The 12,284-nt window shown below is 35.8% G+C and overlaps 1 protein-coding gene across 1 annotated transcript; it reads left to right on the forward strand.

Moving 5' to 3' along the window:
- The first annotated feature begins 10,315 nt into the window (after nt 1-10,315).
- On the forward strand, nt 10,316-11,980 carry LOC122469864 (olfactory receptor 2T8-like). The gene has a single exon (XM_043557163.1). The coding sequence runs from the start codon at nt 10,336-10,338 to the stop codon at nt 11,317-11,319; it is 984 nt and encodes a 327-aa protein (XP_043413098.1). The 5' UTR covers nt 10,316-10,335; the 3' UTR covers nt 11,320-11,980.
- Nucleotides 11,981-12,284: the final 304 nt, after the last annotated feature.

Consider the following 12,284-nt stretch of genomic DNA (forward strand, 5'->3'; position numbering starts at 1 on the left):
TTAGGCATGTTATTCATGTTACTCATATCTGTTTTGCTCTGGCCATGCCTTTGTGTTGTTCTTTCATTTGGTATGAATTCCTCTGTCTTCTCATTTTGTCTCCATCTCTGTGCCTCTTTCTGTGTATTAAGAAAGTCTGCTACATCTCCTTTTCATGAGGATTATGATCACTTAATGGAGAATAAGTGGTGTAGTCTCCCCCCCACACATACACATAGTGTCCCCTATTTCCCAGGGCATGACCCTTCTGGGAATATATCCAATGTGTTTGGTTTATACCCTTCTGATCACTTTATCCTTCAGTCCAATCATTTGTTGAGGCTTTCTTTGCATGTTGTGAACAGTGTTTGGTCCCTTACCTGAATGGGGTGAATTTTAAATAGGTGTGTTTTGGTCTGCTTGTGAAATGAGATGTGTTGCCACCACTACTGGAACTGACACCCACAAAACTCTTCAGAGTTGGGGTGTGGGCAGTGGTTTGGGCAGATATTCTGAGGGTGGGGCATGTTGTGTTGGCACTGAAACAAGTGTGACCAGGAAGGGTACTTTACTAGAGAAAGGGGGCACAGCTCGGTGTAAGCAGTTAGGTAGCTAGTGATTGTACTACACAGGTTCCCACAGGTAGTCCTGAGCTTATGCTGAGTGGTGGAGAGGGAGGTGCTGTCTGCCAGTTCCTTTTCTCCCAAAGAGTTCTCTCCATTAATGCTGCTTCTCTGGGAGAGGCTCCAAGATGAGCAAATAACCTCCACTCTGTGCTCCATGTTCTCTACATAATGTCTTTCCATGCTGTGTGTTGGCAAGTTCTTTTCCTGTCTTTTTTCTAAAAGTAGCCCCATTGCCATCAGGCTCTATCCCAGCCAAGGCTGCTGATTTTTGAAACTTCAGGCTGAAGTCCAGTTTGTTGCCAGAAGTCACAAAATTCAGCCCCTCTCATTTTCCAAGACAATTGCTATAGGGATTTATTTTCCCTGTAATCTCTCCTGTATGTTACTCTGTTTCTTGCCCTTCTACATGTCTGTTGCTCCCTCCTAACTGCAGAAACTATGATCCATTTCTCTCCTAAAGCATGTCTTCACATTCTTTGATGCGGCCTCTTCTCTTACTTTAGTTGTGGAGTTTATTCTGCCAGTCTGGTTCTGACAGTTTGATTTCTGAGGTATTTAGGATGATTTAATGGTTATATAGTTATATTCATGGGAAAAGGCATGCCTAAGATCTCCCTGTCTGCAACCACTTTCCAATCTCCTCAGAGGGTATTTTTCTGAATAAAATGTCAGAGAAAGAAAAATAACATGATTTCACTTATAGGGTGAATTTAAATAAACAAAACAAAATCATACTCATAGATACAGAGAACAGATTGGTGGAACAGGGAGAACAGAGGAAACAGGTTTCATGAATGGGAAAATGGGTGAAGGGGGTTAATTGAATGGTGGCAAATGGTAACTAGAGTGTGATGAACACTTTATAGTGTATACAAATATTGTCTTATTATATTTTACTCTTGAAACTAAAATAATGTTATACACCAATTTTATCTCAATTATAAAAATTATATCAACAACTATAATAACAAAGTGTTTATTGCCATGTGAAGGAGCCATCTCCATTTCCCACAGGTCTTTCCCCAATCACCTTCCCTGTATTATCCTTTTCCTGTACCTCCCCAGGCAGACTTGGAAGAGTGATTGGCTCAGGGTTTAACAGAGGAAAGACAAATAAATACTCTATTAATAAGAAAAAAACGTGGTTAATTGACAGAATTAATTTGTATTTTGCAAACTTCCCTCTTTTTCTTGTCACAGATATTATTGACAAACAACTTAGCAGCCCTGGAATTTAACTGCTAGAATTACATTTTATATATCTAATGTATAGCATAATAACTATAATAAACACTTAGAATCACTGCAATGTATACTTTAAAGGTGCTATGAGAGTAGAGATTTAATGTTATCATCATAACAACAAAGAAAATGGTAACTATGCGAGGGGTAGAATGTGTAAATAACCTTCTTGTGGTAACCATTTGGGAATCTATACATGTATCAAGTTATAATATTGTCCACCTTAATCTTACACAGTGATATATGTCTACTATATCTCAATAAAAATATTTTTAAAAGCAGAATTACTTAAGAATAAAAACTAACTGGGTACTATAGTATATAGTATACTATATATGGTATAAAAGTACACTATATATATTTTTTGAGATATAAAAGTGACCACCACAAGGACCTACAGTAGGTAATATGGCAATACCTGACTGATCATAGCATTATTATTATTATTAGGTATTATTAACTATTAAGTATTATTAAGTATTGTTAATACTTAATAAAATATTAAAAAGTAAAGAGCAGAGGACATGTTTGCATTTATTACGCATTGCAATCTGACTATGATCCCCAGAAGACCCCAGAGTTCTATGGAATGCTTTCTGGGAATACCAAAACATCATTGAGAATTTCATATTCAGCTGCCCGTTTTGGCCAAAATTAATGGACAAATATATTGCTGTGTAACCAGAGCTACATATATAAGTGGTAAAGAAATTACACAGGAATAACATGGACCAAGTGGTGCCATAAACACTTTAAAAGCATAGTGAACATAGGTTACAAAAGGGACATGGACGCTGATACTCTTAAGCTGAGATATATGTGCAGCCACCAGGAATATTGCTTAATTTATAAAATTAATTAAAAATAAAGACTTGACGAGTGAAATCAGATGACAGTTGTCATCAGGAAAAATTAAATTCTTATCTCCTATTTTGAATCCATACTCAGTCCCAGAACTTATCCAATTAAAAAGTCACCAGTTCACCTTGAAGAAAGGTCCAACAATGCCACAATAATTGTATGTGGGCACTATATATCAATCCTTTTCCAAAGAAACTTGCACCTACATAGAAGAATGGATTTGTCAGATCAGGCTTACATGAAAAAATACAATATACTGGGTAGATTAAATATCAGATATTTATTCTCACAAGTTCTGGAGGCTAGGAATTCTAAGATCAAGCTACAGGCCAGTTTGGCTCCCAGTGAAACCTCTCTTCTTATTTTACAGAAAGCCGCCTCACATGGCATTGCATGATTATGAAGAGAAGGAGAATTATATCTGGTATCCCTCAAAAGCACACTAATCCTTAAATCAAAGCCATACCAATACGAGATAATTTAACCTTAATTACTTCTATAACATTCTTATCCCCAAATCCCTCTTCATTTGCAGTTAGGGTATCCAACATAGAAATTTGAGATGGTGCAATGCACAGAGCAAGACACCCTAGGGAAAGCAAAATCCTGATATCTCTTGAGAACTGTTAGTTACAGCATCTGAGCTAATCTTAGAGGACTCTGTTTTGTAATGAAATGCCCTTCTCACTACAATTGACCTATATGGGAAATTCGTGCTCTCCATCACATCTACTTTTGCTCTTCTGAATAAAGTTCCAGGTTACTTATTGAGTACCAATGTTTGTTTGTAAGAGACATATTAACAGTTCTTCTAAACCAAAACCTGGGAATGCCAGTAGATGTATTGAGCTCCACATACCAGCATAGTCTTTGTGGGCAAATTCCAAATTACCTTGTATTTTATATTGGAAGAAAACCATATTTTTATTGAGAATTGGTCATTATTCTTGGTTGTCTTATGTGCACACCAATCACCTGACCTACTTTCTATGTGCAGGCATAAAACTGTGTGAATGGTATTTAAGGTTTCCCTTCATTTTGACTTCTGGCTGAGTGTAACTCATAGAATATCCACTTCACTATTCTGTGCTCCCATATTCCACTTCCCCTTTCAAGACTAAATTAATTGCTACCCATTTGATAGGAGTGCTAGTATCAGACACCCTCAACTAAGTCTTTATCAAGGAATTGTTCTTGTTTGAGGAACACTGCCTAGGCCAAGGCCATGCTCCCTTCCTGGGGACAGGCCACATCCTACCAATGCTCTTGTTGGGGCACAAGAGGAACCCCTTTCCCTATAGCAAGACAACTTAGAAGGAACATGTTAGAACTCCTCCTGGGGTAGCTGATAACTTTGTTATAACTGCAAGACAGTTCAACATCTCCCTGTGCCTAATTCTGCTTCCTTCATTCTTAGGGACTTATTCCTAAGGGAACTCCACAATAACTTCTTGCATGCCTATCTCTGTCTCAGAGTCTGTGTCCCAAACATCATGAAATGTTTTCTGTGCATGGGTAGGATAACAACAGAATATTTTATCCTGCTGGCTTCTTGGTTTTGCACTCTGGCCAGGTCTGAGCACTTGTTAGATGGACTTTTCCACACAGTCTGTTTTAGTGATGTCTGGAAATTCCATCCCACATTTCTTCAGGAGGAGTGGTGGACAATACATCCTATTCTTGCTAAGATTAAGGTCTAGTACAAAATTTCTTGGTTTCTTTAAATTTTCCCACATAATTAAAAATAATACTAAATGCATCTCAATGTAGACATCCCAGTTCACTGTGATTTCAGTTTTCTTATGGAGTTCTGAAAGGTATTTCCACTTTTTTCTTGATATGAAGCTTCTGTGATCTTCATTATCATGTTCTCTGGGAACTTATAATTTGATATACATTGAAAAAAGTCTACTCAACATCCAAAGGCATAAGCACATTTAAAATCTATGATGTTCTCTCTTTATAAACAAATAAAATACCAATTATTACAGATCACCTGGAGTAAGCAATTAAAACACAATCTTGTCCAGATGTACCTTTTTCCAATGAAATATTCTGCGATGCATGTATTTTATATATACATATATTAACAGGTGTGGAATGTGATACTTATATTTACTCTTACAAAATTCAAAGTCACAGAAGTGTTAAAAATGAATCCAAGAACCAAGATTTTCCCAGAAACTAAACTCCAAACATTGATAAAATATGAAGAAACAACTCAGATAGAATCAAACTGAAATTTAATTGGCACAACAGATGCAATCTGTTGTAGGTTAGTTTCAATTATCATTTATTTTATTATTTATTTAATTTTTTAATGTTTATTTATTTCTGAGACAGAAAGAGACAGAGCATAAGTGGGGGAAGAGCAGGGAGAGAGGGAGACACAGAATCTGAAGCAGGCTCCAGGCTCTGAGCTGTCAGCACAGAGCCCGATGTGGGGCTTGAACCCATAAACTGCAAGATCATGACCCGAGCCGAAGTTGGACACTCAACCGACTGAGCCACTTAGGCACCCCATTTATTTTATTATTTAAATACAAAGAAACATAAACTCTAAAATAAAAATGACATAATATGTCTCAGACTATTTGTCTGAAGTTTTCTTGTCCAGTAAGAGAGCAGACACAGGATCGAATACAAGAGAGGCCAATCTCTGGGAGGAGACAAGAGCCCCCAGCAGAGGTTTCATCTTCATATTTATTGAACTTTCAAGATTTTGCATATGTGGTGAATGTGCAGAAGGAAACAATCAGATAGTAATTAACTTCAGTGTGTAAGAAGCAAAGGGTCTGGGGGGCAAGTGGAGTTTGAAGTTGTGATCAAAGTATATTGGCACCCGATGTAAAGTAGTTTCCTGCAGGTAATATAACAAGTTACTTGTGATTGCATTATAAATCTCACTAAATAACCTTGGGTGCTTTTTCCCTGTGGTGGTGACTTTCCCCCCTAAGCTTTTTTTTTAACCCATTTATTTAAGTATAAGGAATTCTTGAATGTATTTCCCCACAATAATATAAATATAAACTTTGAAACTTATGGAACACAGAGATTCTGTCAATTTAAGTTCCAAAAAATAGCTGAATTTCAAAATGAATTTCACATTTCTTTTTCTTTTTCAAGTCTTTTTTTTTAATTACAGTTAAACATACAGTGTAATATTAGTTTCAGGTGTAGAATTTAGTGATGAATCATTTACATGCAACATTCAGTGCTCATCACAAGTACCCTCCTTAATAGCCATCACCCATTTAATCTGTCGCCCTGCCCACCTCACCTCCAGCAAACCTCAGTTTATTCTTTATACATAACAGCCTACTTTAAGGTTTGACTCTCTTTCCTCCCCCATATTCATATGCTTTGTTTCTTAAATTCCATATATACATTTCATCATTTTAATTACTATCTTTAACAAAAGCTTGTCTCTTAACAACAAATTCTTTAATCTTTCTTCCTTATCAAATTTTAAAAAGTAGTGTCAGAATCAGATAAATCTACTCTTTAATGTATTTTAAATAGTCATCCCTTTCCAGGATCATTTATGTACATTTTACTTTTCCTTGTAAATGATTGTCTCTTATTTTAGTGAATCATGACTTTCCGAAAGGGCAGAGGAAATTATATTTAAGTTCTAGAAATATCTAAAATCTGTAACAATTAAATACCATTGTCATGGAAAGAGTCAGACTTATGCAGCATTGGCATATTAATAAGAAGGTATTTTTAGAAAAGATGTCAAGAGGGCGATCCCCTTAATAGGTCACAGTAGACACTGATATGAGCAAGTTTGATGTGGCCAGACTAGAAGAGGTATTTAGGGTGATGCTGCTCAAAGAGGATGCAGATGCAGCCTACTGGGAGTCATAATTTTATGTGAGTAGATCACACTAATCTCTTAATATTTAGTATTTTTAATGGATTTTGCACTCCAGAAAACTATAGTAATACTATATCCTCTATACAGTTTTACATATAAAATCCATTGTTATCTAACCTACAATCCAAAGAACTAAAATTAATACTAGCTTAGTAAAATTAAAACTCTTGTACTAACCTGTCAATTCAGTCAAATAAATGATTTAGCTGTTACTATTTTATTTTGTACAGAAAGAATTGATTGATCTCAGTATCCTGGGGAAGAAGAGTCATACTTTTAATAGTAAGTGATGGCAACGGGGATCAGAAAAATACAGAAGGGAAAATTCTAGATAACCTCCTAAATATTCTGATTATTTTATGAGAGAAAAGAGAAGATGTATTTGTGCCTTCTAATAGTATTACAAAAGAGATGAGTTTGTGGTTTAAAGTAATGATATCACAGTTTTACCACCATTCTAAGTGAAATATTAGGGAAACAGATAAAAAGACCAAAAACCTTTAATATTATCAAGCCATATATCAAAGGTGAAAAAAAAGTGTTTATTTTCACAGTATTAAATTTTCATATTGCCACACTAGTCAATGTTGAGTTTTCATCATTCTATTAAATACCATTGTAGATATCTTACTTGCAAGCTAATTCCTCATATAAGTTTCCACTGCACTTTATATCCATAGTGAATTTTCTTAGAAATTATTCTTTATAATCTTATGTGTGTAAATATATAAACATTCCAATTAATGGCAAATAGTCTTATTTGTGTGTGTGTATGAGAGAGAGAGAGAGAGAGAGAGAGAGAGAGTAGGGGAAGGGCAGAGAGAGGGGAGGATGGAGGATCCAAAGCAGGCTTTGCACTGATGGCAGAGAGCCTGATGCAGGGCTGGAACTCATGAACTGTGACATCATGACATCATAACTGACTGAGACACCTAAGCACCCCAGATAAGATTTTTAATTAAACATATAAACAAATATCATCACATCTTAGGAAAATATAAATACTTCTATTCATTGTATTTAATTGACATGTTTAGTTGATTTTTCCATTAAGTAATCTAAACACTATGAGCGTTCTAAGTAGTCAATAGGATTATGACAATTGTTTTTTATATATTTATTTCACCAGAAAGAAAGTGTATAGCTATCACTTATATCCTTTGAAAAACAAAGACTTAATTATTTCACATTTTTTAATGTTCATTTTTGAGAGAAAGAAAGAGCATATGCATGATAGCAGAAGAGGAGCAGATTGAGGGAGCACTGTCTGTGCTGACAGTGCAGAGCCGGATGCAAGACTCGATCTCACAGACAATGAGATCATGACCTGAGATGAAATCAAGAATAAGATGCTTAACTTACTGAACCGCCCCCAGGTGCCCCATTTCACATTTAAAGATACACTTAACCACAAGTAGAAACATGATGATAAGAAATGCATTTTTTAACCTAGAAAACTGTGATTATTCTCATGTAAACTGTAATTCTCTAAAAACGCATACACTTATCTTGCATGATGCAAGCAAAATTTAGTGCAAATTACTATATTTTTATGCCATATATATATATATATATATCCAATCAAAATAACCAATAATGAGCATCTGTAACTCAAAATCCCATTAAATAGTTACTTAAGTATATGACTGGAGTGGAAAAAACACAAATGTCCATAGACATTTATTGATATGAGTTTATAAGTAAAATGTAGTTTAGGCATACAAAGTAATATTATTCAGTCTCAAAATGGAAGAGTATTCTGGCACATTTTACAGCATGGATGAACATTGAGGATTTTATGTTGTATGAAATAAGCCAATCTCTCTCTGTCTCTCTGTCTCTCTCTCTCTCTTTCACACACACACACACACACACACACACACTGCTGCATAGCTCCACTTATCTGAAGTATGTAAGTTAGTCAAATATATAGAGGCAGAAGATAGAATGGCATTTGCCAGTGGCTGTGAGAATAAGGAAGGAAAGTTATTATATAATGGATACAAGAGTTTCAGTTTGAGACTATGAAAATTTTCCAGGGGATTAATATTGGTGATGATTATATAACAAAGTGAAAATACTTAATGCCACTCTACTGGCAGTACACTAAAAAATAAGTAAGATAGTGGCAAAGAATTAAGAGGCTTGTCCAACACCCTACAGTTACTAAGATGCCTGCTGCTTTTCAAATAGTTTTAATGTTCTGTCAATCTTCAACAATAGGAGGATGGAAAATAATAACCTACACGTCAAATAAATTACATAGCAGGATTTTGAAGTTCTTCAGGAAAGTGATACTGAACTCTATATTTAGAGATTTCATTTAGTTACTAGAGGTACAGACTGCATGTTAGAGTTTCAAGGATGTGGAGATCACAGAATTTTAGCAAATGCAAAATACATTTAACAGGAGGAAATGTATTTTCAACATGTCTAATTTTGAAATGATCAACTAAAAATGTCAAGTAGAATACTACCAGTACAGTAATGATGCTCAAGAACTGGAGTTAGAGGCTGAATAAGCCTTTTGCACTGCCTTTATCCATCCTGAATGCATTCAATTAAGGGATGCCTGTGTAAAGTGAGGGCAAAGAGAATTGTCCATGGAAGAGGTGGACTCCTTTTATTATATAATTTCACTGAAGTATACAATATCTTTGAGAAATAATGAGTATCCCCATGTCTGCAGCTATTATTTATTTAACAAGCTAGACAAAATCAGAGATGAAAAGGCCTTTAAAGATTAGATTCCTTTCTGACTGAAGAGAATTTACCTCTGTGGTTGGGTGAAGAATGAAAAATGTTTACCTCCTCTTCCTTACTCAGTAAAGTTGTGTTTCTGTGACTTTGAGGGGAAACAATTTCATTTGATTATACAAAGTATCTTCTTAATTAAAATCTGCATTTAGTATTGCAGTGTCACATTAAGGGAAATATTCTAAAGCCATTACTGTTAAACTAATTCACTAACAATTCCAAATTAAACTATGTTTCTTTCTGCAGACTCAGTACTTTAGTTCCTAGACGTGAAAATGTAAGTCCTCTTGTTTGGAAAAACAATGGCTTCCATAATTAAATGATATCAATAAAGATGATCTGATTTTAATATGTTTTACATGTGTAACTCTTATATCAAGGACCTTGATTTTATATATTTAAAACAAACTGATTTAACTCAGCTCCTAAGAATATTGACTATGCATGATATAAGGCAAAACACAAACATAAATTACAAATTATATAAAAAATATCCTCCTGCTCACATATGTTGCTGCCTGTGGTACAAAGACACACTTCATGGGGCGCCTGGGTGGCGCAGTCGGTTAAGCGTCCAACTTCAGCCAGGTCACGATCTCGCGGTCCGGGAGTTCGAGCCCCGCGTCAGGCTCTGGGCTGATGGCTCAGAGCCTGGAGCCTGTTTCTGATTCTGTGTCTCCCTCTCTCTCTGCCCCTCCCCTGTTCATGCTCTGTCTCTCTCTGTCCCAAAAATAAATAAACGTTGCAAAGACACACTTCATATTATTGTAATTTACCAAAAAAATTTCATTATGTCAATTAATTAATGAATTAATTAATTCATTATGCCAATTAATAAAGGGTACTTATTTTGAAACTTTTAAAGAAAGAAAAGGTGGAAAAAGTTGAAATTAACTTTATGTCCACGTTAAAATATTTTGAAAATGGCAAATAAAATATTTGAAATAAGTTTTATCATTTTCAGATTGTAATTCAAATGGAGCACTGCAAATGATGAAAACTGTCATCTATTTCTTCATTTCCAGTTTGAAAATCATGAAAAATGGGAACACCACCTCTGATTTCATTCTCCTAGGACTCTTTAACCACACAGGAGCCCATCTATTTCTCTTTGCAATGGTTCTCACAATTGCCTTCGCCTCCCTAGTGGGAAATGCCCTCATGATTCTCCTGATTCACCAAGATGCCCGGCTCCACACACCCATGTACTTCCTACTGAGCCAACTCTCCCTCATGGACATGATGCTGGTCTCTACCATTGTGCCCAAAATGTCTACTAACTACTTGACTGGAAAGATGTCCATCTCCCCTGCTGAGTGCGGGTTGCAGATATTCTTCCTTCTAACTTTAGGAGGGGGTGAGTGTTTCCTCTTAGCAGCCATGTCTTATGACCGGTATGTGGCTGTTTGTCACCCACTGCGATACCCAGCCCTCATGAGCTGGCAATTATGCCTGAAAATGACTGTGGGGTCTTGGGTCCTGGGGGCAGCTGATGGGCTCATGCAGGCTGCTGCTACCCTGAGTTTTCCATTTTGCGATGCACATGAGATCAATCATTTCTTCTGTGAGGCCCCTACTCTGGTGGGTTTAGCTTGTGCCGACACGTTTGTCTTTGAGTATGTGATGTACGTATGCTGTGTGTTAATGCTCCTGGTCCCATTTTCTCTCATTCTGATTTCCTATAGTCTCATCCTTGCTGCAGTTCTCCAGATGCATTCTAGAGAAGCCCGCAAAAAGCCTTTTGCCACCTGCTCCTCACATCTTTCTGTGGTGGGACTCTTTTATGGAGCTGCAATTTTTACCTATATGCAACCCAAATCCTACAGGTCAGCTCACCATGATAAAGTAGTGTCAGTGTTCTATACTATCTTCACCCCTGTACTCAATCCCCTCATCTACAGTCTGAGAAACAGTGAAGTCAAGGGTGCCTTGAGAAAGTGTATGGGTCAGTGTTCTGCCTTAAGTCAGGGTTAAGATGACATAGATTTGCTCTAAATTTAAAGTCTGTATAAAGTGACTGTGTAGGATTTTCTAGAGAAAAGGTATATATGTATTATATCTATATCCATTACTAGTTTACTTTGAAATTCTAACAGGCCTCCATAGTTTGGATCTTTTACTATGCTCTCATGAATACATCAAATTGTGGATTGTTAAAAGTCTGTTAATCAAAATCATCAAAACGCTTTTACATCACACCACACAATAAATATTTGTTCAAAGAATGAGCCAAGTAGTCAATTTTCAACATTAGTTGTTAATTTGTTTTTAATTGTGGTATAACTTACAAACACTAGAATGCTCACATCTGAAGCTTGCTATTCACCCAGTGTCAACAACTTGGATTTAGCCCACTAGTAAAAGGCAATTCTGACCAGATCAGAATTTTTTTTCATGCACTTTTCCAGTAAAATCACTCAACCCAGATACAAAAATTAGTCACACTTGTATCTCTGTCCTATAATTTGGTCTGTTCTAGAATTTTGCTTCAATGAAAACATAAAATAGGTATTTTTTAATAACTTGGTTATTTTTATTTTTATTGATTTAATATGTTTTTAAAGATTCTACCACACTTTTACATCTATCAGCAGTTTTTTATTCTTTATTTTTGTTGTTGTTCCTAAATAATATGCCCATCTCTGAATCTACTGCTCTTTGTTTATCTACTAGTTTGATGGATATGTGAGCTATTTTGAATCTGGAACTATTTTGATTAAAATAACTTTAACTTCCTTTTTGTGATCACATGTGTTTATTTCACTTGGTAGATGCATGACTAAAATTTTAGTATGAAATGCAACAAAATGTTTGCTCAATTTTACATGCTCAGCCGCAAATCACAAGAATGCCACTTTCTCCAATTGGTACCAATTGTGGGTACTGTCAACCATTTTCATTTTCGCTATTCTAGCATGGATAGACTAACTCATTTTGGT

The sequence above is a fragment of the Prionailurus bengalensis genome, chromosome A1, assembly GCF_016509475.1.
Source record: "Prionailurus bengalensis isolate Pbe53 chromosome A1, Fcat_Pben_1.1_paternal_pri, whole genome shotgun sequence".
Classification (NCBI taxonomy): domain Eukaryota; kingdom Metazoa; phylum Chordata; class Mammalia; order Carnivora; family Felidae; genus Prionailurus; species Prionailurus bengalensis.

Bases quoted from the DNA above. Each gene is read 5' to 3' on its own strand.
- LOC122469864 (XM_043557163.1), top strand. From the start codon at position 10,336: ATGATGAAAACTGTCATCTATTTCTTCATTTCCAGTTTGAAAATCATG.